Source organism: Castor canadensis, chromosome 13 (assembly GCF_047511655.1).
Source record: "Castor canadensis chromosome 13, mCasCan1.hap1v2, whole genome shotgun sequence".
Lineage (NCBI taxonomy): Eukaryota > Metazoa > Chordata > Mammalia > Rodentia > Castoridae > Castor > Castor canadensis.
The window spans coordinates 20,859,650-20,887,346 of NC_133398.1; the positions used below are offsets into that span (position 1 = coordinate 20,859,650).

Here is a 27,697-nt window from a genome sequence, read left to right on the forward strand (position 1 = left end):
ATGTTAGGGAGAGGTGGGCCACCTCATGGCTCAGGCTTGATTTGCATTTTAATGGCCTCTGTCCTCCAACTGCCAGAGGAATGGGCTAGCATTGGTACATGGACTCTTCTCTAATTAGGGCTCAGCTTCCAGAAGCTGGCAGGGGGCAGTGGAGGGTTCAGGTTTCAGAAGGAGAGGACTGCAAGAGGTTGGGCTGTACTTGGACCCACTGCCATCAGTTGCCCAGGGCCCACTAGTTCTCCGTGGGGGCAGGTCTAAATGCCTTAAACCTTCCCCAGAGGGAAGGCAGAGAGGCTGAGGGCATGCAGGAGGCAGGAGACACAGGAAGCGTGGTGTAAGCAGGGAAGCAAGGGGCTGGGGTCTGCATGCTGTCATTTTAGAGATGGGGATGGTTTCCCGCCTGAGGTTATGCCACCAGGGTAGACCCACCAATGGAGCAGAGCTGGACCTCCAGTGTCCTGGCTGCCACTCTAGAACAAGCTCTTGATTTTAAAGAGTTCATTAGAAATAAATAATAAGGTCCTTCCATGATCATGTGAATTAATTTCTAGTGAGCAGTGAATTCCCTGTAAATACAAGGCTGAATGAATTTCTCCTCTCTTCTTCCCCACCCCCTGCCTTCTTTTTAAAAGACAGGGTCTTGCTATGTATCCCAATCTAGTCTCAAACTCATGATCCTCCTGGTATGTACCACCAAGCCCGGCTTTATGTGTTACTTCTAATGTTCCTAAGGATTACTACGAGGGACAGGTGAGGGGCAGCTAGCTGCCCCCTCCCCCAGCTTCATGTTTCTTTTTGCATTGTTAAGCTGTCCCTGGGCAGTGGCGCTAGGCACATCCAGGCTGGTCATGTGACTAATTCCCCCTCATGGAAATGTGAGCATTTATGACATCACTTGTAGTCTGAAGTGGCACTAGTGTGCCTTCCTCATATCCTCTTTTTCCATCCACCAGTCCTAGAAAGTGAGGCCTCTAAGGATGTGGGGGGAGATGGAGCAACAGGAAGGAAGGAGCCTGGATCCCCAAGTCACCCTGTGGGAGCCCCCAACCATGCCGCTTGCACCAGGCTGCCATGGAAGTGAGAAATAAATAACTCACCTATTAATTCACCAGGAATTTGGGATTCTTTACTTATTAGAGTATTTAGTGTCTTCCAGACTGAATAGGAACTAGATCGAGTGGGTGCCACCATGTCGGACACCTACAGTTGCTGGCCAGGAAGATGGAATCCTTGCTATGTATGAGGAGAAGCTCAGAGGACTGACAGTGACATCTGAGCCTGTGCGCTGCCTCAGTGTGTCCCGGGACCAGCAATGCCTGCAGGCACATCTTATTCTGTAGGTGTAGGGTGGACCCAGCCTACACCTACAGAATAAGAAGTTCTGGGTGGGGCCTAGAAGTCTGTGCTGGAATGGCTGTCCTGGTCATTCCCAACCTAGGCTCCAGTTTGAGTGTTTAGCACAGACAATTCTGCCAGAGATGAGAAAGGCGATCTACCCTTGCCTCTTCACTCCCACCTTCTGCCTCTGCTCATCTTGACCTCAGATCACACTCAATTCCTGCTTCCATGTCTTCCCTGGCCTCCAGGCTCAGTCCAGGAATCCCAAATCCAGGAATCCTCCTTCAACCCGTCTCCCTATCCCTGCTCCCTGTATCACAACAGACTGGCTGGGGCTCCCTGAGGGTAGGTTCCATGTCCTGTGACAATTTCCAAGAAAAGCTCAATGTTCCCTAGGGGGCCTCAGAACAAGTTCTGGCTGTGTCTCTGTGGTCTGCAGGAACCTGGTGGCTGCTGGCGCTTACCTGCATGAGACTGCATGTGCTCCAGCAGGTTGTTATAGAACTGGAACTGGATCCCACAGGCGCCGCAGGTGTAGGGTTCTAGAGGAAATGAGGCAGAGCTTGAGGGCAGCACAAACCCAGGTGCCATTCTGCTGGGCTGTAGAACGCTTGGAAAGTGGGGACCCAAACACACACTGGGTCTCTGGGCCCAGCCTGTCTGTTCCCCTGTCACTAAACCAGTGGGGAAGAGGCTGTGGAAAGGCAGGGACAATGGAGAGAGGAAGACATGCAGACAGAGGCCTTTTAATTCAACAGAGTGGTTATTTATTGAGTGCTTACTGAGTGCCAGGCACTGTTCTGGGCATGTGGGGCAAAGAGCAGGGGGAGGACAACACCTAGGAACCAAGAGCTCTCTGAGAGCAGAGACAACGTCCCTCTGGTCTCACATTCCAGCCCTCTGCCTGTGGGACCAACAGAGGTTGCTGTTGCCCAGTGAACAAATGAATGAATGTATGAAAGAACAAAAAACAAGGTAACAAACATCCTGGCAGTGCAGGGAGGGAAAAATAAGCAAGAGGAGAGGACAAGAGATGAGGAAATCATAGAAAAGCAGAAGAAATGGGTAAGATGGGAGAGTGAAAGGTGGAGGGATGGAGGATGGAGGGTATGTATGTAGGAAGGGGAACGAGGCTGCAAACAGGCTGATACTGGCAGTTCTGGTCCTGTGCTCCAAGCACTCATGTCAGAGGCTGGCAAAGACAAGCAAGGAGAAGAAGGAAGAAGAAAAAGAGAGCCAGGTAGAAGAAACAGTGAAGGAAAGACAGATGGCTAAGAAGAGGTGGGTTTGGAAGAGGTGTCCTGAGGCTGCCCAGGGGGTCAAGAGTGGGAAAGCCTGTGCTCCCACCAGGTTGGCCTTCCACAGGCAGCTAGTGCTCAAGGCTCTGCCCCACCCATCACACTCCTCCTCCCACCTGGCACCAGGCCTTGGTGGCCTTCCCCAGCTGCTGAGTCTACCCAGAAGAGGCCAGCTAAGTGCATTCCCTGCCTTGCCTTGACAGCCCCCCGACAGAATCGTCACTTACTCTGCAGGAGAGGGAAAGGATTGGAAATCAGGGGACTTGCAGTTTCTGCAAAAGAGAAACAGTTTAGCTAAGTTTCTTTCAGTTCTGCTGTTCTGTGACTGTCATTTTTCTTTTTTTTCTTTTCTTTCCTTTTTTTTTTTTTGAGACAGGCTTTCACTATGTAGCCCAGGCTGCCCTTGAATTTGCAATCCTCCTGTCTCAGCCTCCCAAGTGCTAGAATTACAGGTGTACACCAACAGGCCTGGCTCATGATTTTTTTTCTTATTCAGCAAGCCAGACGGGGCTCTCAATGGAGTAGAATAGACAGGTGCACAATCTGGGGGAATGCTGGGGAGGGGTTGGCATGGAGCCACACCCTTCAGAGGATATGTTTCCCATGGGTGCTGGGGCTACTGGGCAGGGCAAGATCAGGCAGGGCCATTCCTCTAGACGACCTCAACTCTGAGGGTGAGGCCACTGGATTCCTAAGGAGAGTACATCCACACGTGGCTGTCCACTTTTGTGAACCGTGTGCTGGAAGCTGCTTCTGGGTTCTGGTATGGTGATGGGAATGCTTGTTACCAAACAGTCGAGCAGCCCAGAGAGGGCTGTGCTTTTCAGGGTTGCTGTTTGCTGGGACCCTCCTCCCCTCCCTCACTGCCAGGCATAGCAGAGGCACCAGCTGGCAAGCCTCAGATGCAGCAAAGCTGGCCAGATGGAGTAGGTAGGGGGAGTCCTGGGAGACCTGGGGCTACAACTGACCTCTCCTGAGCCTCAGTTTCCTTATCTGAAAAGTGGGGATAACAGTAACACTGACCCCCACAGGCTGTGGTAAGGATGAAACAGATAAAACACATAAAGCTCTGAACGCATGCCAGGCACATAGTAAGCGCTCAATAAATGGTGGCTGCCAGTGGCAGTGGCACATGACAGCATTGTTTCCAACTGTGATTGGCAGGAGAGACACAGATGGCACAGCATGGCTTGGCTGGGAGCCCAAAGCATGCCAGGAAACCTCAGTTCCAGTCCCACTCTGCCACTGACTCTTGTGTGGCCTCGGGCAAGTCACTCCATCACTCTGAGGTCATCGTGGAAGAGGCTGTGTGGATTACGTTATCTAAAACCTTGTCTTCTTCCCCAGGGAGTTCATACCCACCACTTGATTTATAAAAAACAAAACAACCCACAACAACCACCAAAAGCCTCGAGTACACCAGTGTATAATCTGTGTGGGGCATTCACTAAAACATTCACAACCACCCGGGACTGGGTGGGTTCCTGAAGCCACTTACAATGGAGAAGGAATTAAGAGACTAGTCAGAGCCACCAGCTGGTAAACGGAGGAGCTGGGTTCAAAGTTCATCAGAAACTGCAGCTGCCATTAATACGCAGAAACCTCTACCTAAAGTCTGTGCTCCCAACTATTTCACCAAGTCCCCAGTGACTGAGCCACATCCACCACCTGTCTACATCAGGCAGTACCCAGCACAGTGCTGGCACAGGCTGATACCAAGTATTTGGTGAATTCAACTTCAAGTGTGCAAGAGAGTAAGTCTCTCACCCTAAGGCAACCACAATGGCAGAATGCCTGTTCCCTCCTGCCCTGGCTGTCATTGTACAGACTGGCTTGCTGTTACTTTTTGGACAGAGACTGCATGTGACCAGCCTTGCCAGGCTGAGTGTCCAAAGTGAAGGTTCTGCAGGCTCCAAGGCTCTGCTAGGGTCCTGTACGAGGCAGCCATCAGGGAGTGCCAAACACAACTGGGAAACCTTAGGCAAAGTGATGGAGCTGCAGGGGCTGCAGGGGGGATCTTTGCTAGAAGGTCTCAGGGAAAAAAGTGGGGCCTCTGGCTCCCAGAGCTCTCTCTAGCACCCCTTTGCCTGTCCTGGAAAGATACTGGTCATGTTTATTTAAAAAAAAAAACACAGCAATAGCTCTCTTAGGCCCACCCATCTGGGCTGGCTGAGTTAACACCATGGGTTTTGAGACGGGCAATTCCTATCTTCATGGGGAAGAGACAAAAAGGAGACACAGAGGGGTGTCTGGAGAAGAAGAGGCACCTCTGCTCTGCCAGGCCTTGCTCTCCCTCTATTTCCCTGCCCAGCCTCCTCCCAACAAGACCTGCTGGTACCAAAAGACCCTGGCCCAAAGGGCACCTGCTGTTGTGGATGGCAGTGGACGCTGTGGCGAGGATGCTATCATGGGCACTCACCGCTGGAGTTCTGTGAACTGCTATTGGTCTCTTCGAAGTGGTTTTGTGCTTTGCCTTCTACTCTCCGACTGAAAGCGCTTTCTGCTGGGTGGAGGACAGGAGAGAGAAAGAGAAAGCCATGGGGAGTGGTCAGTGCAAGGTCTCATGGGAGGGGTGTGTAGAAGGAGGTCCTGGGGCTGGGTGGATGCTGGGGACTCCGCTGAGAGAAGCAGCACAATGGTGCAGGGTTCCAGGTTCCTGAGGCAGACCTCCCGGTCTTCTCAGGCCTGGTACCTTGCCAAGCCCAAGAGACCCTACTGGCAGTGCCTGGAGATTCAGGCACCGGGGCAGGGGTGGGGGTGGGGGTGGCCTGCCAAAGATGAAATCCACCAGTGAGCAGACTGCAAATGGGCTTGGGTTCTCCATCTTTTACAAGTCATTTGAATCTGCCACCTGCCACTTCCTCTGCCAGATTCTGCTGCCACAGACCCACAAAGGAGCAGGGAGGACAGCAGTCTGTTTTCTGGCAGCAGCTCTGGAGGAAGCTCAGGCAGCAGATTCCAGCACCATAGCTGGATGTCCCTGGGTGACAGGGAGGAAATCCTGGGGCAGCCCCCACTCCAGGAAGGCCAAAGAACAGGTGAGGTGGGTCAGAGGTCACCTAGGAGAAGGGGCAGGACTGACTCCCCAAGCTGCTCACCTTCTCAGGCTTTCTCTGGAAACCCTGTAGCAGAGACAGGGTCCAGTCAGCCAAATAGAAAACCAGAAATGCAGCTCAATCCCCCCACCTGCAGGAGGTAGTAAAACAGAAAATCTGAGTTGGAAGAAAACCTAGCTTTTCCAAGATGCTCTTGGCACCACGGTTCCATCTAGGCACTGGGAACAAGCCACTTTCGGATGTGTGGCCGACCCAGTCCCTTTACTAAGGAGAAACAACTTGCATGGGGATATTGAAGGCTCAGAAAGTTTGACTGGAAAAAGACCCAATTAATTTTATTTAACCCAGACTTCCCCCAATGGGGTTCCTCTAGAACCCCATTTTAAATATTAGATTCTGTAATATCCCCTAAACAGTGATTCTGGGAACCCACTTTGGGAAACACCAGTCGCACAGTCCACTCTCCCCCAGAAGAGCAAGTACTCAGACCACGGGAGGCTCTGGATGGTTATGGAGATGATGACTGGGAAGGATGCCAGAGGCGCCCCCTACAGGCCTGCTCAGCAACCCTCCACCCTCCCACCCCTAAACAGCTCCTTCTTGCAGAAGCTGCTGCTGACATTACATGTACCACCAGGATGCCTGCTGTCTGCAGGACACAGGGCCAAGGGCCTCAAGACAGTGTCTTTCGGTTCTTCTCTGTTTAAGGAAAATGGAGGAAATGGAGGAACTCTTACTCCTGAGCACCTACTATGTGCCAAGCACTGGTTCAGACCTCCACAGCACAGTCTCCTTTACTCCTCCCAACAGTCCTGAGGCTACACTGTCATTTCACCATTTTCAGGTGAAAGAGTGGAGGATGAGTGAGGTTTCAGGCTCTCCAACCCTCTGTAGAAGGCAGCAGTGTGAGGTTTCACCGGGGGCAGACACTTTCTTCTTAAGGGGCTTGGAGGGAAGGGAAGTGATTCCCTGCTTCTCCTTAGCCCTTGTGTTCACAATAGGACACACATGCAGGATTTTTGTTCTGATCAAAATTTGGGTAGACTCTAGCACAACCTAGGTTTACCAAGTCCTACAGTGAGTCTCCTATCATTGAGCTGATAATGCCCATTTTGAACAGCTGTCCCTGTCATAAGAGCCTCTGGTTGAAACCAGTATGCGAGGTCCTCACATGGGCATGCACACACACACACATGCGCAAGTACACGGATAACCATGTACTTCAGTATGGTCAGGCAGTGATAGCCTCTACCTCTTGCACATACCATCTCCAGCCCTACCGGCTCCTGTTCCCAACCTGTAAATTCAGGTGTGACCCACCGTTAGCCTTCCAGGTCCCACAGAGTGAGCCCAAGGCACACCCCATGGTTCACTGGATACTTGCTTGGAGACACTGATACTCAACAACTGCCACGTGCCACACCAGCCCCCAGAGACAGAAGCTGCAAGTATCAAAACTCCCAGCCACAAAGCTCAAGAGTCAGAACAAGATTGAAAAGCCAGGATTCCACTATTTAGATGAGTCAATGTCTACTACCACCAAGACCATGACTAGTCTGCTGCAAGTTTGTTATTGTTGCAAAATTACAACTGTTGCAACATGGTACCTGAAAACCCAGTGCCTTCAAGGTTGACTGATTCTCCTCCTTTTGGGAAACAGAAGCAACATAAACATCAGAACCACAGTCTGGTCCTAAATTAGCCTCCTGGACCATAGGGAGGCAAGCATAGCTAGTTATCTGGCCAGGGCATCAGTCACCAAACAAACCCAGTGCCTCATTCACCTGAGCTCTCAACATGACCACCTGCATATTCAGTGGACAGTTTGGCCTCCCGAGAGGACCAAAAGACCCACAGCCCCAGAAGTATTGTGTCATCACTCCATCCTGCAACCCACACATCCAGGCAGGTGGCTCAAGGCTGGTTCCATGCATGTATGAATCCAAGGATTCCTGGCAGCTGGTGCTCAGCACACAGCATGTCTTCTCAGTTTTCCTAGAGCAAATGACCACTGGGGACTTTACTGCCTGTTTGCCCTTCTGGAGCCAGAGCTCTTTTCTGCATGGACCCGGGAAAAGCTGGTGCTAGCAGCCTCTAGTTTCTTGCTGGCTCTAGCTCCTCCCACTCTGCTTCATGGAGAGTAGTCGTGTGCTGAAATTAGCTTTAGACTGAGTTTTCTGAAAGATGGAAGATGCAAATGCATGCCAACAGGGTCCAGGCAGGTGACATAAATGGATGAACAGTGCTGGATGTACATGGACAACAATGTGATCACAATGAGAACTGACACGTGCCACAGGGCCACTGAGGTGGGAGGCAGCAACAGGTGATGAGAACTGGAGAACTGGGAAGCAGTGCCCTGTGAAAGGAGGTGCCAATTGTTGCCCTGCAGGAACACGGGCCCAGGAGTTAGAACCAACCATGTTTCAACATCAGCTGGATATACAAGTTTTACATGAAATCTCCTAATGTTCAAATGCTGGAAATTAATTTTAAAAGTTTTTAAACTTTTTAAAATAAAATAAAACAGGTTCCTTAGGCCATGATTTGGGAAAAAGAATTCTATTCCTTTTTTTTGAAACAAACTTTGCAAACCTTGTTGTACAACCCTGTGATCTGGGGTGCAAGAGTCCCGCTCACTGCGGTTAGGTGGCTGGCCTTGGTCATGAGCTGGCCAGAGGGAGCTAAGGCCTGAGATCTGCCCCACAGCATGCTGAACCTCCACTCTTGTTCGTGCAGGGGAACAAAGGCCCCAGGCCCAGCTGTGACAGGTGGAGAGGGGTGGGGAGCAGAGGAAGTGTGGGTAATGTAGGCACTGGTACCTGCGGTTGCCTTGCTTGCTGGAGATCCCGAGTTTGGCGTGCGGAACGTCTGGGTTTGGGTGGCTGGAGGGGTGCGGTGTAAGAGGGTGGCGCAGCGGACCACGGAGGCCGGAGCTTTTTTCCCCGACTGGTTCGTCTGGGTCTTCGCTGCCACGAAGCGTGGAGACGGGGTGACCTCTGGATGTGAACACTCAGAACCCGTGTCGGGATCGTCTGGCGGCTCCCACCCAGGGGCGGTACCTGAGAGGGTCACGCTCTCAGTCCCTGAGGGCCCTTGAAGCTGGCCAAGTGAGTGGTTTCTCAGGCCACAGGTCCCCATGTGCCAGAGTTGGGTCATTTCTGCCCAAGCTGTTCTCATCCCACAGATAGCAAGGGCTCCAGCTCCTACTTGGAGGCCCAGAAAGTCTGGAAGTCTAGAACCTTCCCCAGCTTTTCCTTGAGGGAAGTCTGACCACCAGCTCATGCTCAGTTATCTGAAGGCCAATCCCAGCCCACCCCATAGGTCATCCATCACCCTTAACCAGCCCAGTCTCAAGGTACAACCCACACTTAAAGTACCCCAATTAGCCAGTCAGGTCAAGCACATTTTCTAGAACGTTGGGTTTTTAACCCCTTTTCCTCCAAAGAAATTTGCTTAGAAGTAATGACAGAAAGCAGACACGCAGGGACGTGCTGGGGCTAACTTGGCCGAGCAGTGAAGGGACAAGGGCCTGACGTGGCACACTTGGTTTTAGGGAAGCGGCTCTATAGCACCCCATTGGCACTGGCTGGGAATTGCAGCTTTCAGAGAAGAACGTTATTCCAGTGCCTGAGGTGGTAACCGAAGTGTAGCTGTCCCAATGAGGCATGGGGAAGTGTGTGTCCCTGCCTTTCTTACCCAGACTCTCCACAGAAGCTGCTCACCTGAGAACTGCAGCTACCTCTTAGGCAGTTTCCACCTCTGGTGGTCATGGGCAGGTAGGAGTGCAAGCCCCTGAACCTGGCCCACTCCCAGGGGTCTGCTCACCCAGAGGTCCTAAAAGACCTATACCTTTCTCCCCCGAGAGCAGGAGAGACCAGGCAGTGAAGGGAAGTGACTATTAGTGCTTACCAGAGGAACCTAGGACCCCCAGGACTGACAACCTCCTGAAGGTACCACCCATATCCAGGATCTGGTCAAGCACTGAGCTGCCCAGTGGACCTGGCTCTGCAGTGGCAGTGGGGCCTCATTATACAATGCCTGCAGATGGCATCCATCCTTGGTCAGAGGCTCCACCCACTGTGTGGAAAACAAGTTGAAAAGCCCCTGAACCTTCCACCTTTGCCCATTCCCAGCCCAGATGGCAAAAACGAGGCCCAAGGAAGCAGGACACAGAGCCTTGCCTAAGTCACATAGGAAGTGACCCAGAAACAGGACGCCATCAAGGCACTTTGGTCAATACTCTTAGGCTCTGAGTGGAACTGGGAGCACACTGCCCCTACAGAGCAGCAGATACCAGGAAGAGAGAGTTCTTCAGTCCTGACTCCCTTCACAAGTCCCACCCGGTGAAATAAGGAGACCTCCAAGGCCTCAGTCTGTGGCAGCAGACATGGGGTGGTTCCTCACCATCTCAAGCTCTCACCCTCTGCATTCTCACTTTCTGGCTCAGGAATAGAGGCCTGGGTGGCAACAGGCACTTTGTACATTCCTTCTGCCCCTCTCCTCTGAGTTCAACAAGAAGTATCGTTTGTTTAATGGCTCCCTTAAACCTACACATTCAATGTTGTGCTGGTACCCAGACTCCATCTCCGATTTCTCCACTGTCTCCCTGCATGAGGAACAGTTTAGGGACCATGGCTGGAGGCTCACTGTAATAGAACCTACATGGAGGATGGAGGCCAACACACCTTGGAAGCCCAGCTCTAAGGCTTCAGTCTCTGTGGTCCTGGACTCTGCTTCCCAATTAGGTCCCAATTCCCTCTGCCTTACCTCCCCAATAAGATGGGATGGCCCTTGCTTAGTGGGCAGCTCCACAGGTTTGTGACTCCAGAAAGCCACAGAGGCACCCAAACGGTAATAGCTCCATACATGGGAGCAGCTACAATAGAGCTTGCTTAGAAATAGGGAAACAAAGGCCCAGATGGGCTAATATGTTTCTTATGGCCACACAGGAAGTGAGTGCTGGGATGGGACAGAGGCTCAAGTCTGCCAGCTTCCTAGAGAGGCCTTTGTAGTAGGTCATATGCTCCCTGCACACACTCCAATCCGGGACACCAATCCACACATCCTGGGGACCTGGGCATAAAGACAGCCCCAGAGCAAAAGCCTGGCAAGCTGCTTTTCTGTGAGGCTGCAGAATAATTTCTAGTGTGCTCTCTGGATTAATTCATAGTTGACTCATGCTGTAAAAATCCTGGCATTCCCTGGGAGAGAGTCCCCCCCTCTTTCACTGCAGCAGGAACCTCGGAGACACCCATGAAGCACTTGATGTAATAAACCCAAGGCATCACCTGTTTGCTCCAGCCCCCCTGCCTAGGATGTGCTCATTTCCCCAGCTTCTTCCCAGGCCACTCACCTCCACCAATACCCATTCTCTTTCAAGCTCATAACCTTTGCATGAGCTATTCTCCCACCTGGAACATCCTGTAAATTCCTCACAGCTGGCCCTACTACACATAAATAGCACTTCCTTAGGAATTCTCTGATACTCCCCACCTGGTCATCTGTCCCCCTGCTTCTTCCAAGAACTGACCACCCCCATAAGAAACATGGTGTGACCTTTGATCCATGTCTTCCTCCATTGGCTCGTATGCTCCCTGAAGATAGGGACCTTTTAGTTTGGCAGTCCCGTGCACTGAGTTACCTGGCTCATTCCCTGAGACACAGAAAGTGCACAACCTGTGAACCAATGTAACAATGGCCAGCAAAGTACAAGTCAGAATGCTAACAAACAGTGCATCAAAGACAGGATGGGATGCCCAGTAAGAGGCCAAAATTGTGCTGTGAAGCTATATAACAGACAGTGACTCCAAGAGTATAAGGCACATTGGATCATTGAGGCTCAGAAAACTCTGGGTACACTTCAGGGTCATTCAGTGGGTTATAGTCGAGCCAGTAAGAATTTCCCAGTTTTCAAACACAACAGTTTCCTCCATCTACTAACCTCACATGCAATACTGTAATGCTGGAATTTCTACCTGAGCTCATACTAAGAAAGAAAGATCTCAGACTGGCTGACTTTTCTTGTAAAAAACACACATGAGCCTGTTACACAAAAAATATCTAAAAACTAACAGAGCACCACATCTTTCCTTTCTGGAAAGCTAAAAATAAACTGGGCAAAAAAATTTTCAGGGACTATAAAGATTTGAGAAAAGAAATCATACAACTGGGAGGGTAGAGAGGAGGGAGAATTTGAAGCCAATAGGATGATGTGCTGAAAGGCTGGAGGTGAGAATGAACAGCAGGCGCGATGCAAGGGAAGTCAACTTGGAAAACCTTTCTTTGGATTTTCATCTTGGAAAGAGAATTGGAGACTATGTATTTCTGGCCATGATGGAGCTATTGGTACAGGACTGGCCCTTCTGCCATATTCAACTGTAAAGCTGGGACAAGAAACAACAGTTTCAAACCTTGATCAATAGGCACAGCAGGACCGTGATGAGTGAGTCCCACAGTCACTCCAGCTCGCTGCCTGGAGACCTACTCACCACAGCACAGAGAGGTGAGTCCAGGTGGAAGCATGCCATGGCACTGAACCAAAGACACAGCGATCAGAGGTCAGGCTTCTGAGGTGGCTGGAATTTGCAGGGCAGAATAACAAAGAGAAGAGAACTGAGCAAAGAAAGAATTCCAGAAATGTGCAGAGGGGCCTCCTTGAAGTCATTAGCTAAATACTAAATTTCACTTGCACAGAGTTGAGTCTCTGCCAAGATGAGGAGGAAACAGCTGAGGGAGAGTGTGTGATTTCAACGAAGACTCAGAGGTTGCACAAGACTAGAAGATGTTTGAGTTCCCACAAGCCTAAGAGGAGAAGGACTGCTGAACAAGGCATACACTCGGTTGAGACCTAGACAGGCAATGCTTTAGAACTACTGTAACCCTGGAATAAGAACTATTCCAGACCTGGCCTAGGACAGCTTATAAACAAGCCCTTCCAGGAGCAAGTTGATCTGTAAGTAAATGTACTGCCAATCAGAACACAGGCAACACTTGTTAAAGGGAGAAAATAAAATCCAGCTGGCCAACCATACGGCAACCACAATGTGTGCACAATATTTGCACGAAATAGCCATCATCTTTCAGGTGAAGCACGAAAATGTGATTAATAAAAGAAAAACCAGCCAACAAAAACAGAGAAATAACAGGTATGAAAAATTATGAGACCAGGGCTTTATAGCAACCATTATAAATATGCTCAAAGACTTAAAGGAGAACATGAACATAATGCAGAGAAAACTGAAAGCTGTTAAAAAAAAAAAGGAACTAAACAGAATTTACAGGGATTAGATGCTGCAGAAGAAAAGATCAGTGAGCTTGAAGGTGGAAGAATAGAATATATCCAGACTGAAGCATAGAGGGAAAATGGGGCTGAAAATGAATAAAGCTTCAGTTCATCTGTAAACATCATTAAATGTCTAACATATTTGCAATTACAGTCTTAATAAGAGAGGAAAGGGAAATTAGGGAAGAAAAATATTTGAAGAAATACTGGCCAAAATTTTTCCACAGCTAATGAAAAACAGAACCTTACTTATCAATGAACCTCAAATAGGTAACACACCATGGTCAAATAGTTAAACTCAGTATTATAGAGAAATAGTTAAAAGAAGCCATAGAAAAAGGATACATTGAATACGGAAGTTTTCAAATGCTGGATAAGAACTTTCTCAATCTAGAATTCCATTTCCAGGGAAAATTTCCTTCAAAAGAGAAGGTAAAATGAGGATGTCTTCAGTTGAGGGAATCTTTCACCAACAGATGTACAATGTACAAAGTGTTAAAGGAAATTCTTCAGGAATAAAAGAAAATGACAAAAGATGGAATTCAGATTTACAGAAAGAAAATGGAACATGTGGGTAAACAGCAAGTGCTTTCTCCTTTCTCAGTTAAATAACAAACAATTGACTGTTCAAAGCTAAAAGAGTAACACTATGAAAAGAACAGCACAAAGAATGGAAGAGTAGCAATGGGAAGTATACTGTTATAAGGTTCTTGTTACATTTATAGAACATTATATTAGATGTGATATGTTACGCTATAAATTCATAGCACACTATAATACATCAAAGATGTATATATAAACTAGAGTGAAAGAGTTAAAGTTAAAAGAGGAAACTAAAAAATACTTGATTCATTACAAAAACAAGAAAAAAGGAAAATGAACAATAAGAACAAATGGGACAAACAGAGGAACTAAAAGACAGTAAACTTAAATACAACCATACCCAATACATTATATTAAATGCAAATGGGTTAAACACTTCACTTAAAAGGCAAAGACTGCCAGAGAAGATAAAGGAGCAAGAACCAAATATATGTACACGCTTCAAATATGAAGATAAAAATAGACTAAAACAAGGATGCAACACTAATCCCAAGAAAGATGTAATGGCTATAAAGCAATCCTTAACAGATAAAGATGGGCACTGCACTATTTTAAAAAGAGTCAATTCAAGGAAAGAGGCATGGCTCAAGTAAGAGTGTTTCCCTGGCAACTGTGAGGCCCTGAGTTCAAACCCCAGTATAGCGAAAAATAAACAAACAAAAAAATAAAAAGGGTCAATTCATCAAGACATAATAAGGTGAATCAAAAACTGACAGGTCTTAAATAGGTAAATAGACAAATCCACAATTATGGTTGAAGATTTTCACACCTCTCTCTCTCAGTACCTGATATAAGACAAACCAACTTTTTTAAAGTTAAGAAACAGTACAGAGATATGAACAATATGAACCATCTTAACCTGGCAGACAACACAGGATACATCATAATATACTCATATACAATGTATCAGCATATGTCATATATATGCATATTATATAATATTTTTAACAATATTGTAAATACATGTATATATTTTGATCAAGTGAACATGCAATGTGCAGTGAGAGACCATACACATGGCAGGTCATAAAACATCTCAATTTCAAAGACTGGAAATCCCACAGAATATATACTCTGATTACAATGGAATTAAATTAGAAATCAATAAAAAATATGAATAACTTCCAAGTATTTGGAAATCAAATACATCTTGTAAATAATTCCTTCCTATGAAGAAAATTCTCAGCTTGATGACGTCTCTGTTTAATTTCTACAGAACAGTTATGGAAAATAGTGCCAATTTTACATGAACTCTTCAGAAAATTGAAGAGGGAATTCTCTACCTAACTCACTCTCTGAAACAGCCCCAATGAAGACAAGGACATTATAAGACAAGTATATTACTAGAAGGAATTTAAAATGGCAGAACCATTTTGGAAAATTTGGCTATCCTTAAAAGCTAAAATACACCTACCATATAATCCAGCTCTTCCATGTCACACAGGACCTGTAACCCAAATATTCACTGCACGTCTATGTGCATTAGTTCCAAACTGGGAACAATCTGAGTGTCTGCTCATAAGTGAGCACGTAAAGGATTACGGGATGTATATCTAGACAGTGGAATGTTACTTGCCACATGTTTTAAACAACGTTTGGCCAATGATAGATTACATATATGGTGTGATCCCTGAGGTTCTATTGCCTAATGATGCTGTAGAAGTCTTAGTTTGTATATACTCTCTGGTGTGTGCATAGCAAAACAGCCTAATAACGCATTTCTCAGAATGAGACCTGTTAAGTGATGCATGACTGTATTCATTAATTAAAAGGAATGAACTATTGATATACACAAACATGAATGAATGCCAAAACAACTATGCTGAGTGAAAGCCAGACTGACCCCCAGTGAAAATGTACATACTGTAAGATTCTATTTCTGTGAGGCTCTAGGGAATGCAAACTAATCTGCACTAATATAAAGTAGACCCGGGTTTGCTGGGGATGGGGACACAGTGAGGGAGGGATTGCAGAAGGACACAGGAACCTATGGGGGTGATGGATATGTGCTCAGGATCTTAATTTGGGGGTCACTCGGGTTACACTTGAAATAATCAGCACTTTAATGTATGATGATAGACCTCAACAATGGTGGGTTTTTTTTTAAAAAAAAAAAGCTGCACTAAAAATATTTACTACTTGGATTCTGACACCCATTAACACACCACTGATTCAAGTATTCATTTATTATAGTTCTCTGCCTCTGGAATAGTTTTTGGGAGTGATATTAAAAATCAGGGAAACTTCTGGGAAATTTTAGATAGAAGCAAGCAGAAGACATGCTTTTGAAAGCAAATTAATTGTACAAACTGCCCTGCCTCTTCAAGGAATTTGGATGCCTATGCAAGAACTTTACTGTTGTGAATATTTCACACATATACATGTATAGAATCATCAAATAGTAAACCTTAGATATATACTATTAAATATTAAGAAGTTTTAAAGAAAGGGTCATTCTTTTGCCTAAGACTAACCATCCAATGTTGTAACTTTCTTCAGTTCAAGTTTGACTTTCTAATATTCTTAATGTATTTTAGTAAAGCTTAGGCATGGTGATTTAATTATTTTTAAAGTGCCATTCACCACACTAAAAAGATAAGAATGCACACAATCACCTCAACAGAGGTAAGGGAAAAGCCACACACACTAATTTACAATAAAAATCCCCAGTAGACTGTGAGTAGAAGGTGACCTCAACAATTAGGGACATCTATGAAAACTGACTTCAGCTAACACAATGCTTCATGATGAAAATGATGACACTTAATGGGGAGAGACTGAGCCCTAGGATTGGGAACAAGGCAGAGAAATCTGCTCATTTCTCCTATTCATCCTCGCACTAAAGGGTCCTAAACAGAATGGTAGGGTGGGGGAAGCAGTAAAAAGAACATAGATCAGAAAGAAGTAAAGCTGCTGCTACTCGCAGATGACATCTTCATATAGCCTAAGAAACCTAGGAAATAATGCAAAGCACAAGTTTCATATACAAATATCAGTTCTTTATGTAACAGCAACAATTGGAAAATTGTTTAAAGATCTCGATAGCATCAAAAACATACAAATTGTTTAATGAAATATGCATAAGACCTCCATAAGGAAAAGTAAACACTATTGCTGAGGGTAACTAAAGCAGTCCTAAATATTTGGAGAGATATACCATGTTCATGGGTTGGAAGACTCAAAATAACTAGAATGCCTATTCTCTAAATTGGTCTACAGATTCAAGTAAAATCCCAGATGGTTTGTTTCTTTCTTCCCTTTTTTTTTTTGGGTAGAAGTTGGCAAGATTACTCTAATATATATGTGGAAAAAGTTCCTAAAAGAGACAAATATTCTTTAGAAAAGAAGAATAAAGTTGAAAAATATCTATTTTAAGACTCAGAATAAAACTCCAGTAAATAAGATCACATGAAAATAGTATAAAGATAGACAAAGAGATGAATGGAAAAGAAAAACACACTTACATGTTCAAGTGATTTTCAACAAAGGTACTAATGTATTGCAACAGAAAGATAATCTTTTCAGCAAGGTATTGGAACAAGCAGGCATTTATATGGAATAAACTTCAACTCATACCTCTTGTCATTCATAACAGTTAACTCAAATTGGATAGCAGACCTAAATGCAAAAGTTAAAAATATCTGAAAAACTTCTAAAAGATAATAAAGGAGGAGGTCTTCACCATTATGAGGTAAGCAAGGATATTCTGGAAATAAGATCCAGAAAGCACTAACTGTAGAAAAAAGTGATCAACTGGCACCACTGGCTCACATCTGCAATTAGCTACTTGGGAGGCTGAGATTGGAAGGATCATGCTTTGAGGCAGGACCAGGCAAAAAAGGTTTCTGAGACCCCATCTTAATGGAAAGAAGCTGTGGCATGCACCTGCCATCCCACCTGTGGCAGCACGAAGCCTAACATAGGAGGATCACAGGAAACCTAAAGTAAGAGGACCGAGGCCCAGGGTGGGAACTTATCTCCCAAAATGACCAGAGTAAAACGGGCTGGAGGCATGGCTCAAGCCATAGAGCACCTGCCTCACACGCATGAAGCCCAGAGTTCAAATTCTGGTTCCACCAAAACAAATAAAAAGATAAACTGTATTACATCAAATGAAAATTATCAGGGCATACTATATGAAAATTAACAGGCATACAGAGACGGGGAGAGAATATCTACAACTCATAGATCTGAGGAAGGACTGGGACCTCTTAGAGTGTATAAAGAACTCCTACAACTCATAAAAAGACAAACAACCCAACCCCCCACCAGCAAATGGCTTGAACAGACCATTTCCAAAATAAAATACAAAAATGGATAATAAGCAAGCACAAAGATGTTCAACATCCTTAGTCATGAAGGAAATATAAATTAAAGTCACAATGCTATCACTATCCACTCACTGGAATAGCTAGGATTAAGGAGCCCTATGTGTTTAATTCCTAGGGTTCCTGACTCCTAGCTCTGTGCTCCTTCTGCCTCCTTAGCTTCCCCCCACCATGAGTTCCTCATAAGCTGCTGGCTCTGCAGGTGGATGGGCACTCAGGAAGCCCATGGTTTCGAGGTGTTTAGAGGAGGTAGGGCCAGGACCATTTCAGGACTTCACAAGTGGCGCCTATACTTGATACCCAATCTACGCAAACACCAGGCCTCAGATCAGGCTGGGTTTGGAGTGACCTTCCAGGTTGTTCCAGAGTTGCAGTTGGGTGGTCCAGGTCAGACTCAAGACAGCTGGATGGTCTATACCCAAGCTCACCTAGCTCTTACCCATGCCTTGCAGGCTCTCCCATCTCCGCCCCATCTCTCCGCTGGAAAAGGTACTCACTGATGGGTGCGTGTAAGGCCACATGCTCCTGGTAGGGCGTGTAGTACTTGTACTGCTTCCCGCAGAATTCACAGGTATAATTGCCAGTTTCTGTCCAAGGAGAGAAAGGTGTGAAATGGACACCTGGCTCCCACCCAGAAGCAGTAGCATCTCTCACCCCCTCAAACAAACTCCTCCCCATATGGGACCACCAGCTAGAATCAACTCTGACTCTGGAGTCAGACTGCCTTGGTTCAAGTCCCAGCTCAGCCACCTTGAGCAGTGTAACCTTGGGCAAGTGTCTTAACCTCTCTGTGCTTCAGTTCTTCTATCTGTAAATGGAGGTAATACAAGGACCACCATATAGGATTGCTGTGAGGATTAAATTTGTCTGTCAAGTCTTAGAACAGTACCTGGCACATGCTGTTCTCCACCACTCTGCCCCCAGCCCTGGTGCTCAGGAAATGTGCTGTGCCCCTTCTGATCTCCAATGTCAACCTCTCCATCAGCCTGTAACAGTGACCTCACCCCAGGCCCCTATTTCTGGGGCCTTCCCTGTCCCCAAGCACCACCCACCCACAGGCAGCAGGGATCACTTCTTCCTCTCAGACACTTAGACTTTATCTTTACCTCTCTTTTGGCTCTGCCTAACTTCTTTCTTCTTAAAAATGTCTGATGTAATATTGTTCGCTGGGGGAAAATTATAAAATACTGATAAATACAAGAACAAAAATTTTTAAAAGAAAGAAATTTCAATTGTCTGTAATCCCCACACAAAGAAGAGCCCCTTCCCCCTTGGGGCAGAGCGTGCTCCTGGCCAGCCAGTTGCCCAGGCCTCCCCTTCATTCCAACCCCATCTGGGGTGCGCTTCCCTGGCTGCTGTCATTTGCCTGGCTCCTGCGGCCTTGAATTAGCCAGGCCTGATCAATATCCTCTTTGTAACCTGGTGTATTCAATCGACAATACTTTGTGGACATCTTGCCCAATCAATAAGTATCGATCTCTACTGCCTTTATTGGCTGCATGGGTCCCATGGGACTGTGGAATTCGCTGAGCCAGTCCCCTGCCACCAAGAGACATTCAGATTGCTTCAGATTTTTTTGCTATATTAAAAAGTGCTGTGATCCACATCCTGGTAGAAATTTTTTGCATGTTCACTCATTAGTTTTGCACATGATGGCAAAATAAAGACTGCAGCACAGAATCTCTACACATTATTTCCTAAGGACAAATTCCCAGAGGTGGGAAAAGGGATTTATTTTGGAGGCTTCTGATACCCACCACACCATGATCCCAGTCACAAAGGTGTGAAAAACGACTGTTTCCACACACTGAGGCAGCAATAAGCATTCACATGTCCCTCTATTTTGCAGGCCTGATGGGAGCAGGGACTATATTGTACTGCTGGTTTTAGTTCCCATTTCTTTGATTTCTAAGGAAACTGATTATTTTTCTTGTTTAATTAACTATGGTTTTTCTTTTGTGACTTTCCTTTAAAAAAATCACTAAATTCTTTGCAGATTAAGGACATCAACATTTTGTTACATATATTACAAGCATTTTTTTTAATTGGCTTCTTAAGTCTGTTTATGACTTTACCTATACAGAAGCTGTAGAATTCTTGGTAGTTAAATAAATTTTGTAGTGACTCACAAACACAGGAAAAGGTCTGTATGTAATCTATTCATAGGCTTCAAAGTTGTTACATCAACTGTATTAATTATATTATTCAAATCCTATATAATCTTGTTTGTTCACTTGCTCTTGCAAACACTAAATGCTGAAGTAAGTCCTTTCATTTCCTTGTGTTTCTAAATTTATACTGTATATTTAGGTAGGGTGTTGTTTGATGCATAGAGGCTCTGGGATCAAAATATGTACTGTGAATTGTATCCTTTATTAACATGAGACCATTTTCTACCACAGTGCTTCTCAAAGTGTGGTCCCTGGACTAGTAACCGTGGTACTCTAGAAACTGGTTAGAAATGCAGTTACCTCCAGTCTTGCCAAAGACCCACTGAAAGAAAAACTCTAGGGGTGGGGCCAAACAATCTGTATTTGAACAAGAACATTTTGCTGCATGGGAAAGTTTCAGAACCAGTACTCTACTCTTAATTAAACTGTTGCATTGTTCATCTGGCATTCCTGTTATTAACTTTTTAGTAATTTGTCAGATTCTGCTTTCTGTTTGTTTGTATGTGCCTAAAGATGCATCCCTACATTTTCTTGTACCTTCATTCATCAAGGTACCAAGTTCCAGCACAAAATGCTGAGCATAAACTGCCATGGTTCCTGTCTTCAAAGAAAAGGAGACAGAAAAATCAAATAACCAACATAGACATTTAAAACTGCAATGTAATAGGTGCTTTCTAGGAAACACAGACAGCACTGTGAAACACACGACAGGGACTTACATCACTTTAAGGAAGGAAGAGTTCCAGAGAAAGAGAGGCTAAAGCTCAGAGTAAAGGATAAAGAATGAACAGGGGAGGCCTCAATTACATTAAATATTGCTTTAAATTAACCTGGCAATTGTTATCTTCTAACAATGGAGATTATGTCATTTGCTTTCATTGCTATAATATATTTGGTTTTACAAACTAAGTATTCCTAATACAAATATCTGAAATACTCCAAAAGTCTGAACTTTTTTGAGCACTGACATTCCAAAGTAGAAAATTCCATACCACGAACCTTTGTTTCATGCACAAAATTATTAAAATTGTATAAATTACCAACAGGCTAAATGCAGAATGTGCATATGAAGCATAAATAAATTTTGTGTTTAGAATTGGGTCCTACCCTAAAATATCTCATTACAGCTATGCAAATATTCCAAAATCTGGAAAATATCCAAAATTTGAAACACATCTGGTCCCAAGCATTTGATTTATGGGACATCCAACCCATTCTTGCTTTAACATTCTCTTTTTTTCCTTACACTTCACACTTTCTGATTTGGTTCCCACAGTTTTCCATTATTTGATATATGAACTCTTCACTTTTCCGTGATGTCCAATATTCCATTATTTTAAATATTCCTACTATTTTAGACAGCAGTATAGGGTATATTTCTCTAATTGTCAATAGCTGAGTGGAAACTCTTACTTTTAAGCTTGCCACCACTGAGAGGAGTAGTTTAATCCTGTGCTTCTCAAACTTTAACACAGGTAACAATCACCTAGAAAGTTTCTCAACAAAGTCACAATCACTGGGTGTCACCCCAGTGATGCAGAGGCCATGGGTCCAGGCTGGGCCTGAGAATTCCCATGTCTCATAAGCTGGTCTGGGACTGCACCCCATGAGCAAGACCCACTTACTCCACCTTATGGTATTCCTCATTACTTCCTCCTTCTTGTTTTTTAAGAAATTTTTTTTTCATCCTTTATCTTATGCACTCAACTTTATAATCAGATTCGCAACAGTTTAAACTTACTTTGGAGGGTTTTTTTGTGTTTACCTGATTTTAAAGTTCTTAAGCCCTCTTACACTATGGATTCCTCATTCAGTCTTACATGTGCTCTTCCACTCAGTTCACTGGAGTCTATTTCAAAAGCATTTTCTTGCAGATGGATACACAGGAGAAACTGTGTTTGAGGCCTTGCTTCTTCTGTGTACAATATAAAACTCTTAGATGGAAACCTTTTCTCTTCAAAATATGTCCATTGTCATTTAGTGTAGAGAAGTATAGCTAGTCCACACTAAATTCATGTGTAGGTGACTTGTTTTATTTATTTTTTAATGTCTGGATGCCTAATGTTTTCCTTTGGTCTACAGTTTTAAAAAGTCAGTAACATTTTTAGGGAGCACTCTCCTTATGTTGAATGACCTATGATGAGACCTTTAAATTTGCATATATAGGTCTTCCTTTACCTGAGTACCTTTTCTTCTACTAGATCTTTGAGTACTCTGTCTATCCCACTGGTAGTATACCAATTATTGGGACTGGTTCCCTGCTGCCTATATTTTTCATGTGTTTCTTATGATCTTCATTATCCTTCACAACACTAATTCCCCTTCCGCAGACTGATTCTGTTGTTTAAAATCTAGAATACAGATTTTAATTGTTTTTATACTTTGTTCCCTGCAATCCTTTCTCATTTCCTTTGCCTTTTTATCCTATTCTATTGCTTTTTTACTATACTTCAGCCCTTTGCACAGGGTCATTCAATGGACTAAACTGTGTCCCTCTCATACTCACATGCTGAAGCTCTAGCTTCCAGTGTGATGGTCCTTCAGGTAGGGCCTTTGGGAAATTAGGGTTCAATGAAGTAATGAGGGTGGAGACCACATGATAGGAATAGTGTATAGTGTTCTTAGAAGAAGAGACCAGATCTCAGTGTTGACCGACCTCTCTCTTCCTGCCATGTGAGGACACAGATGGAGGAGGTCATCTGCAAGTCAGGAAGAGACTTCATCAGAACCTGAGCACAATGGCACCCTAATTTTGGACTTCCAGCCTCCAGAACTGTGAAAATTAAATTTTTGTTAAGTCACCAAGTCTGTGGTATTTTGTTAAGGCAAGCCCAAGTGAACAAAGAGAGGTTCACATTTTTCTAAGACAGGTTGGCTTTGAACTCATGATCTTCCTGCCTCAGTCTCCCAAGTGCTGGTATTATAGGTAGTGTGCCATCAAGTCCAGCCATGGTCATATTTTCTTACACCAGATTGAGGCTGTCAAATTTACTTTTTGTCTAGACTTTGTGGTAGATCATCTTCAGAGATATGTTCTTCCTTGGAGTCTCCTAAATTCTTTTTCTTTTTATGTGGCATTTTCATGGTTCTCATGGCTTGTTTCTTTTCTAAGTTACTCTTCCTTAACAGGTGTAAAAATCAAGTAAGCCAAAAATGAACCCAGCTTTACTTTACCTCAAAAGACAATGTGAGTTGTCCTCCACCTCCTTCTTCTCATTATCACGGAGGCAATTCCCAGATATACAGTTGAATGGTGAGGTGACAACCAACCAGCCTCCTCCTAGCTGGTGACTTCTGCTCCATCACAGCCCCACTACTTCCTATCTAAGTCCCCAGTACTCCAAGAAATCACATTGTTGAAATGATGTGGAAGGTATCCTTGCTGCCAGGCCCTCTGAGCTTTCCTGTGGTGCCTGGTCCTTCAGAATGCCCAATGTCTTTGCTAGCTCCTCTTGTCCTATGCCTCATCATTTTTAGGGTTCTATTGCACCAGTCTGCTCACATGAGGAGGCAGAAGCCCAAGAAGCAGCACACTCATCTTCTAAGGCAGCTCCTGGATGGTATGAGGGACAGCCTCACAGGGCTCCAGTAACCTTAGCTCCACTATGGCACCTGCAAGCATGCAGACTGCCACACACAGCTTGCGTTTCTCAGTGCAATTCCATACTCCTTGTAATCCGTGATAATTCCTCCCAGGTCCTGGCATGGGCCATCTAGAGACTTAGTTACAGATACACAAAGCAAGTTTCACCTTGCTCTGCATATTTGTGGGTGGTTAACAGGCCCCACTCATTTAATGCTTTCTACACATGTGTCAAGGGCTATGCTAATTTCCTTACACATATAATCTCACCTAATCCCCATGACAATCCTGAAAGAGGAGTCTTATGTCATCATCCCCTTTAGAATTAAGGGAACTGTGAATTAGACAGATTGTAGGAAGTGTTAAGTGAGCTGGGATGAGTGTTTGGGATGGCTCTAGCATTTCTGCCCTTCGCTATTTGTAAGCAGCATCTCTAGTTATTACACCTTGGATAAGAAGCAGGTGCCAGGCTAGACACAGTGCATGCACTCTTTAACACCGTGCAGAACAGATACATGTTTAATTTATAGGTTAGTCAGGGAGCATGCACAAGGAATAAGTAGCCAGTAAGCGGTGACATGAGCACTCACAGCCAAGCCTATCTGATTCCAAGGACTATCTCCAAAATCACTGTGCCACAGCTGGAAGGGCAGGGCTACACTGGGGCTGCTGGCAGATGGTGATCAGACAGCAAAGTGGGAGACCTTGATCTCTGAGACCTGTATCTTAAACCCCAATGTCTGTCTGTCATTCCAGACTAGGAATTCCTAGAATGCTGGGAGCCTGTCTGACTCACATTTATGTTTTGCCTGCACATCTGACTCCCAGCAGTTTTAGTGTTGAAGATTTCATCATCAGCTTAGGTGCAAAATTATTTTCATGTTCCTGTGTATCAAGTGTTGAGTGTGCATGTGCAGGCACTGTGCCATCCACTTTGCAGACATCATCGCCTCTCAAGTTTCCTGAATGACTCAAGAAGAGTTATCAAGAAAGTCATGACCCACCCCATCCTCTTACCACAACAAGGTAGGAGGAAGGAAAAGCCTTCAGGGACCCATCTAGCACCTCTCGAGGGCTTGGACTGAGTACCCCTCTGCACATCCTACATAGGTGTCTCAGCAACTCTGACTTTCCCTCTCTCAGACTTCCTCATGATTTGGTAATTTTTTTATGGTAGTACTGGATTTTGAACTCAGGGCCTTACACTTGCTAAACAGGCACTCTACCACTTCAGCCTGTTTTTGTGTTGGGTATTTTCGAGATAGGGTCTCTTGAACTATTTGCCTGGGCTGGCTTGGAACTGTGATCCTCCTGATCACCTAGGATTACAGACATGAGCCACCAGCACCCACCTGTATCGGTTATTTTTGAGAAAGGGTCTCACATTATGCCAAGGCCAGCCTAGATGACAATCCTCCTATTTATGCTTCCTGAATAGCTGGGATGACAGACACGAGCCACTGAACCCAGTCACTGTTTGAGATGGGGGTCTTGAAAACTTTTTGCCTGGGTTGGCTTCGAACCATGATTCTCCCAATCTACATCTCCTGAGTAGCTGAGATTACAGGCTTGAGCCACTGTGCCTCACTCTGATTTGGTAAATTTTTATAAATTATCTTATATCCTTATAGTAATGAAGCAGAAATAATAAAGTTCTCTTACTGGGTAGTGAGTGAGGCACAGGACACAGGTGAATAAGCAAGCACAGAAATAGCTGAAGGGTGGGATCGAGGGTTTCCACACCTGTGCCAGGCTGGTCACCCAGCCTCTCCCATCCATTCTCTGCCCAGTTGCCATACCAGCTTCCCTGAAATGTACTAAGCCTATTTAGTAAACTGGCTCAGTTCTGTGAGGATGAAGTCTAATGTCACCTCCAAGAGTCCTCTGAGACCTGATCCTGTCAGATTCTCCTTTCCCTCTCAGAACCAGCACACTCTATCTTTGCTGTGATGTGAGGGCTCCTTCCCCACCTTTGTCCCCACCCTAGGAGTGTCCTACATTCCCAGGACTGGTCTCCCCGGGCTCCAGAGCTGCCCATGGAGCTCTGGGTAGAGCTATCTGCTCACATCTACTGACTCCCACCCCCAACTCCTGTGAGAATTACCCAAAGGCATCTGTCCTATTCACAGCTATGCCCCAATCACACTCAATACAAGTGTGCTGAAAATGAGCAAGTCCATGTGTGGCTCCTGCCCTCATGTGGGTTTACCGGGGCCAAAACAGTGTCTGCACGCAGCTGCTCTGTGCTTCCTTGGCTAAGCAGCCCCTCCAGTGACTCCAACAGTTATCTTCTGAGCACCTACCATGTACCAGGCACTGTGCTAACAAGCATTTATGTTCATGATCTCATTTAATCCCCCAACAAGCCTGCAGGGAGTGCTGGCCTCACTCCACAGATGGGGAGGCTGAGGTTCAGGATGCCAAGCTCGCAAGCAGCAGAGCCCTTACTCAGCTGCAGTCCGGCTGCCTTCACTACCCACACTGTCTGCAGCTCCTCCAAAGCTAATGTCCTGAGGCTGCCTTGCCCAACTGACAGGTGGGCACCATTGCTTTAGAACACCATGCCACCCTCCAAAGACAGAACTCAGCCCCACCTCCGTCCCTCACCCAGCCCCTGCCCAGTCCTTGGCCCCGCATACTTGGCCCAATTTTCTGGAATGGCTCCGGAGGCTCCTCCTTCACTTCATCAGTGGCCACGACACCTTGGTCAAAGGGGTCTGTGGGAGAACACATGACCTTTAGCACCCTGTCACCCAAATCTTGGGAGCCCAGCTGGGGATGGGGAAGGTGGGTGGCCACAAGGACTTACCTGCCCGATTCTCAGGGGCACCTTCCACACTAAACACTGTGCCCGGGTGGGAGGTGACAGCCGCAGAAGGAAAGAAGCAAACAGGAGCCCTGTTAGTCCCTGGCCATCACTGCCTCTGTCTACCACTCCCAGACTCTGTCCCAGAGGATTTGCCTTTGGGGCCAGAAGGACAACTTTGGCCACTGTGAAAACTCAGAAAGGTAGGGGCCACAGGAAAGCACGCCCCCACCAGAACACAGCCCGTGTCTCAATTCCCCCTCCTTGAGGGCAGGTGGACTGTTTTTGCCTTGACCTGTGTCTGGATCCCCATAATGCACTTGAGGGCAGGGCAGTAGAAAAGAGGTAGAGGGAAAGCAAAGATGAGAGGAGGACAAGGCAGTAGCCCAGGTAGTGGCTGGAGTCATGGTTCCAGATTGGGGGGAAAGGTGCTACAGAGGGAATGCCAAAGTCCTTTCTGGCCCAAGATCCTCTTTCTAGGATTCTTAAAACTCCACAAATGAATTACCTAAATTTACTGTTCTAATTTCTAACTCTATAATTTCAGATGCTAAAAACATCATCATTCGTTTTTAAAAATTGGTTTAATTTCAGCAGAGCATGCAAATATTCAATATAAACTATAAAATGACACGATAGAAAATTTCAATTTTCAACTGATTTTGATCTAGAAAAATGGCAGTTTCACAGAAGCATACATGGCTAATGATGGGGACATTCCCTTTTGCAGAAGCCTCCGGGGTGGGTCCCTCCTCTTGTGTGTCTGGTGCACTTGATCTTTCCATGGGTAAGAGGTGAGGCAGGCAGGGACAGGGTAGGGGCTGGTGTCCCAGAGGGAGGACACCTTTCTGGAGGACTAAGAAGTGAGGGGTCTGACTCACCATCCACCGCATGTAGATCTCGGTGCTCTTGGAAGCAGCTGTAGTATTTGTACTTCTTCCCGCAGATGTCACATGTGTACCTGAAATTGTCTGCAAGGGAAGGAAAGGCACAGGTGCTTACCAGGGCACCAGTCACCTGGGGTAGGGGTTTCTGACCACAAAATTTGACTTGGGAATTAAAGATGAGACCAGTCCAGTTTGGATGGCCCTGTGGAGAACCCATTTCTGACCCATCTGTGCCTGGGCACACTGTTCAACTCTCCAGAATGGAGAGGCCATGGCCCCATCTTCTCTCTGGATTACCGCCCCCCCCCCCCCCCCCACTCCAGGCCAGCCTGAGTTGCTTCC

General features: G+C 45.7%; 1 protein-coding gene across 22 annotated transcripts in view; it reads right to left on the minus strand.

Annotated features, from left to right (window-relative positions):
- The window catches only part of Znf618 (zinc finger protein 618), a 165,465-nt gene that overhangs the window by 16,124 nt on the left and 121,644 nt on the right, over window positions 1–27,697 (minus strand). For 5 of the 22 annotated variants that reach the window (XM_074051203.1, XM_074051196.1, XM_074051207.1 and 2 more), the window contains 9 exons: window positions 27,350–27,439; window positions 26,472–26,507; window positions 26,302–26,379; window positions 19,015–19,074; window positions 18,406–18,495; window positions 8,515–8,754; window positions 5,056–5,139; window positions 2,864–2,908; window positions 1,803–1,880 (listed from right to left, as the gene is read on the minus strand). In XM_074051203.1, coding sequence (XP_073907304.1) covers window positions 1,803–1,880; window positions 2,864–2,908; window positions 5,056–5,139; window positions 8,515–8,754; window positions 18,406–18,495; window positions 19,015–19,074; window positions 26,302–26,379; window positions 26,472–26,507; window positions 27,350–27,439 — 801 coding nt within the window. The remainder of the gene's footprint in view (window positions 1–1,802; window positions 1,881–2,863; window positions 2,909–5,055; window positions 5,140–8,514; window positions 8,755–18,405; window positions 18,496–19,014; window positions 19,075–26,301; window positions 26,380–26,471; window positions 26,508–27,349; window positions 27,440–27,697) is intronic. The other 17 variants (XM_020160354.2, XM_074051205.1, XM_020160353.2 and 14 more) reach the window with 14 other exon arrangements.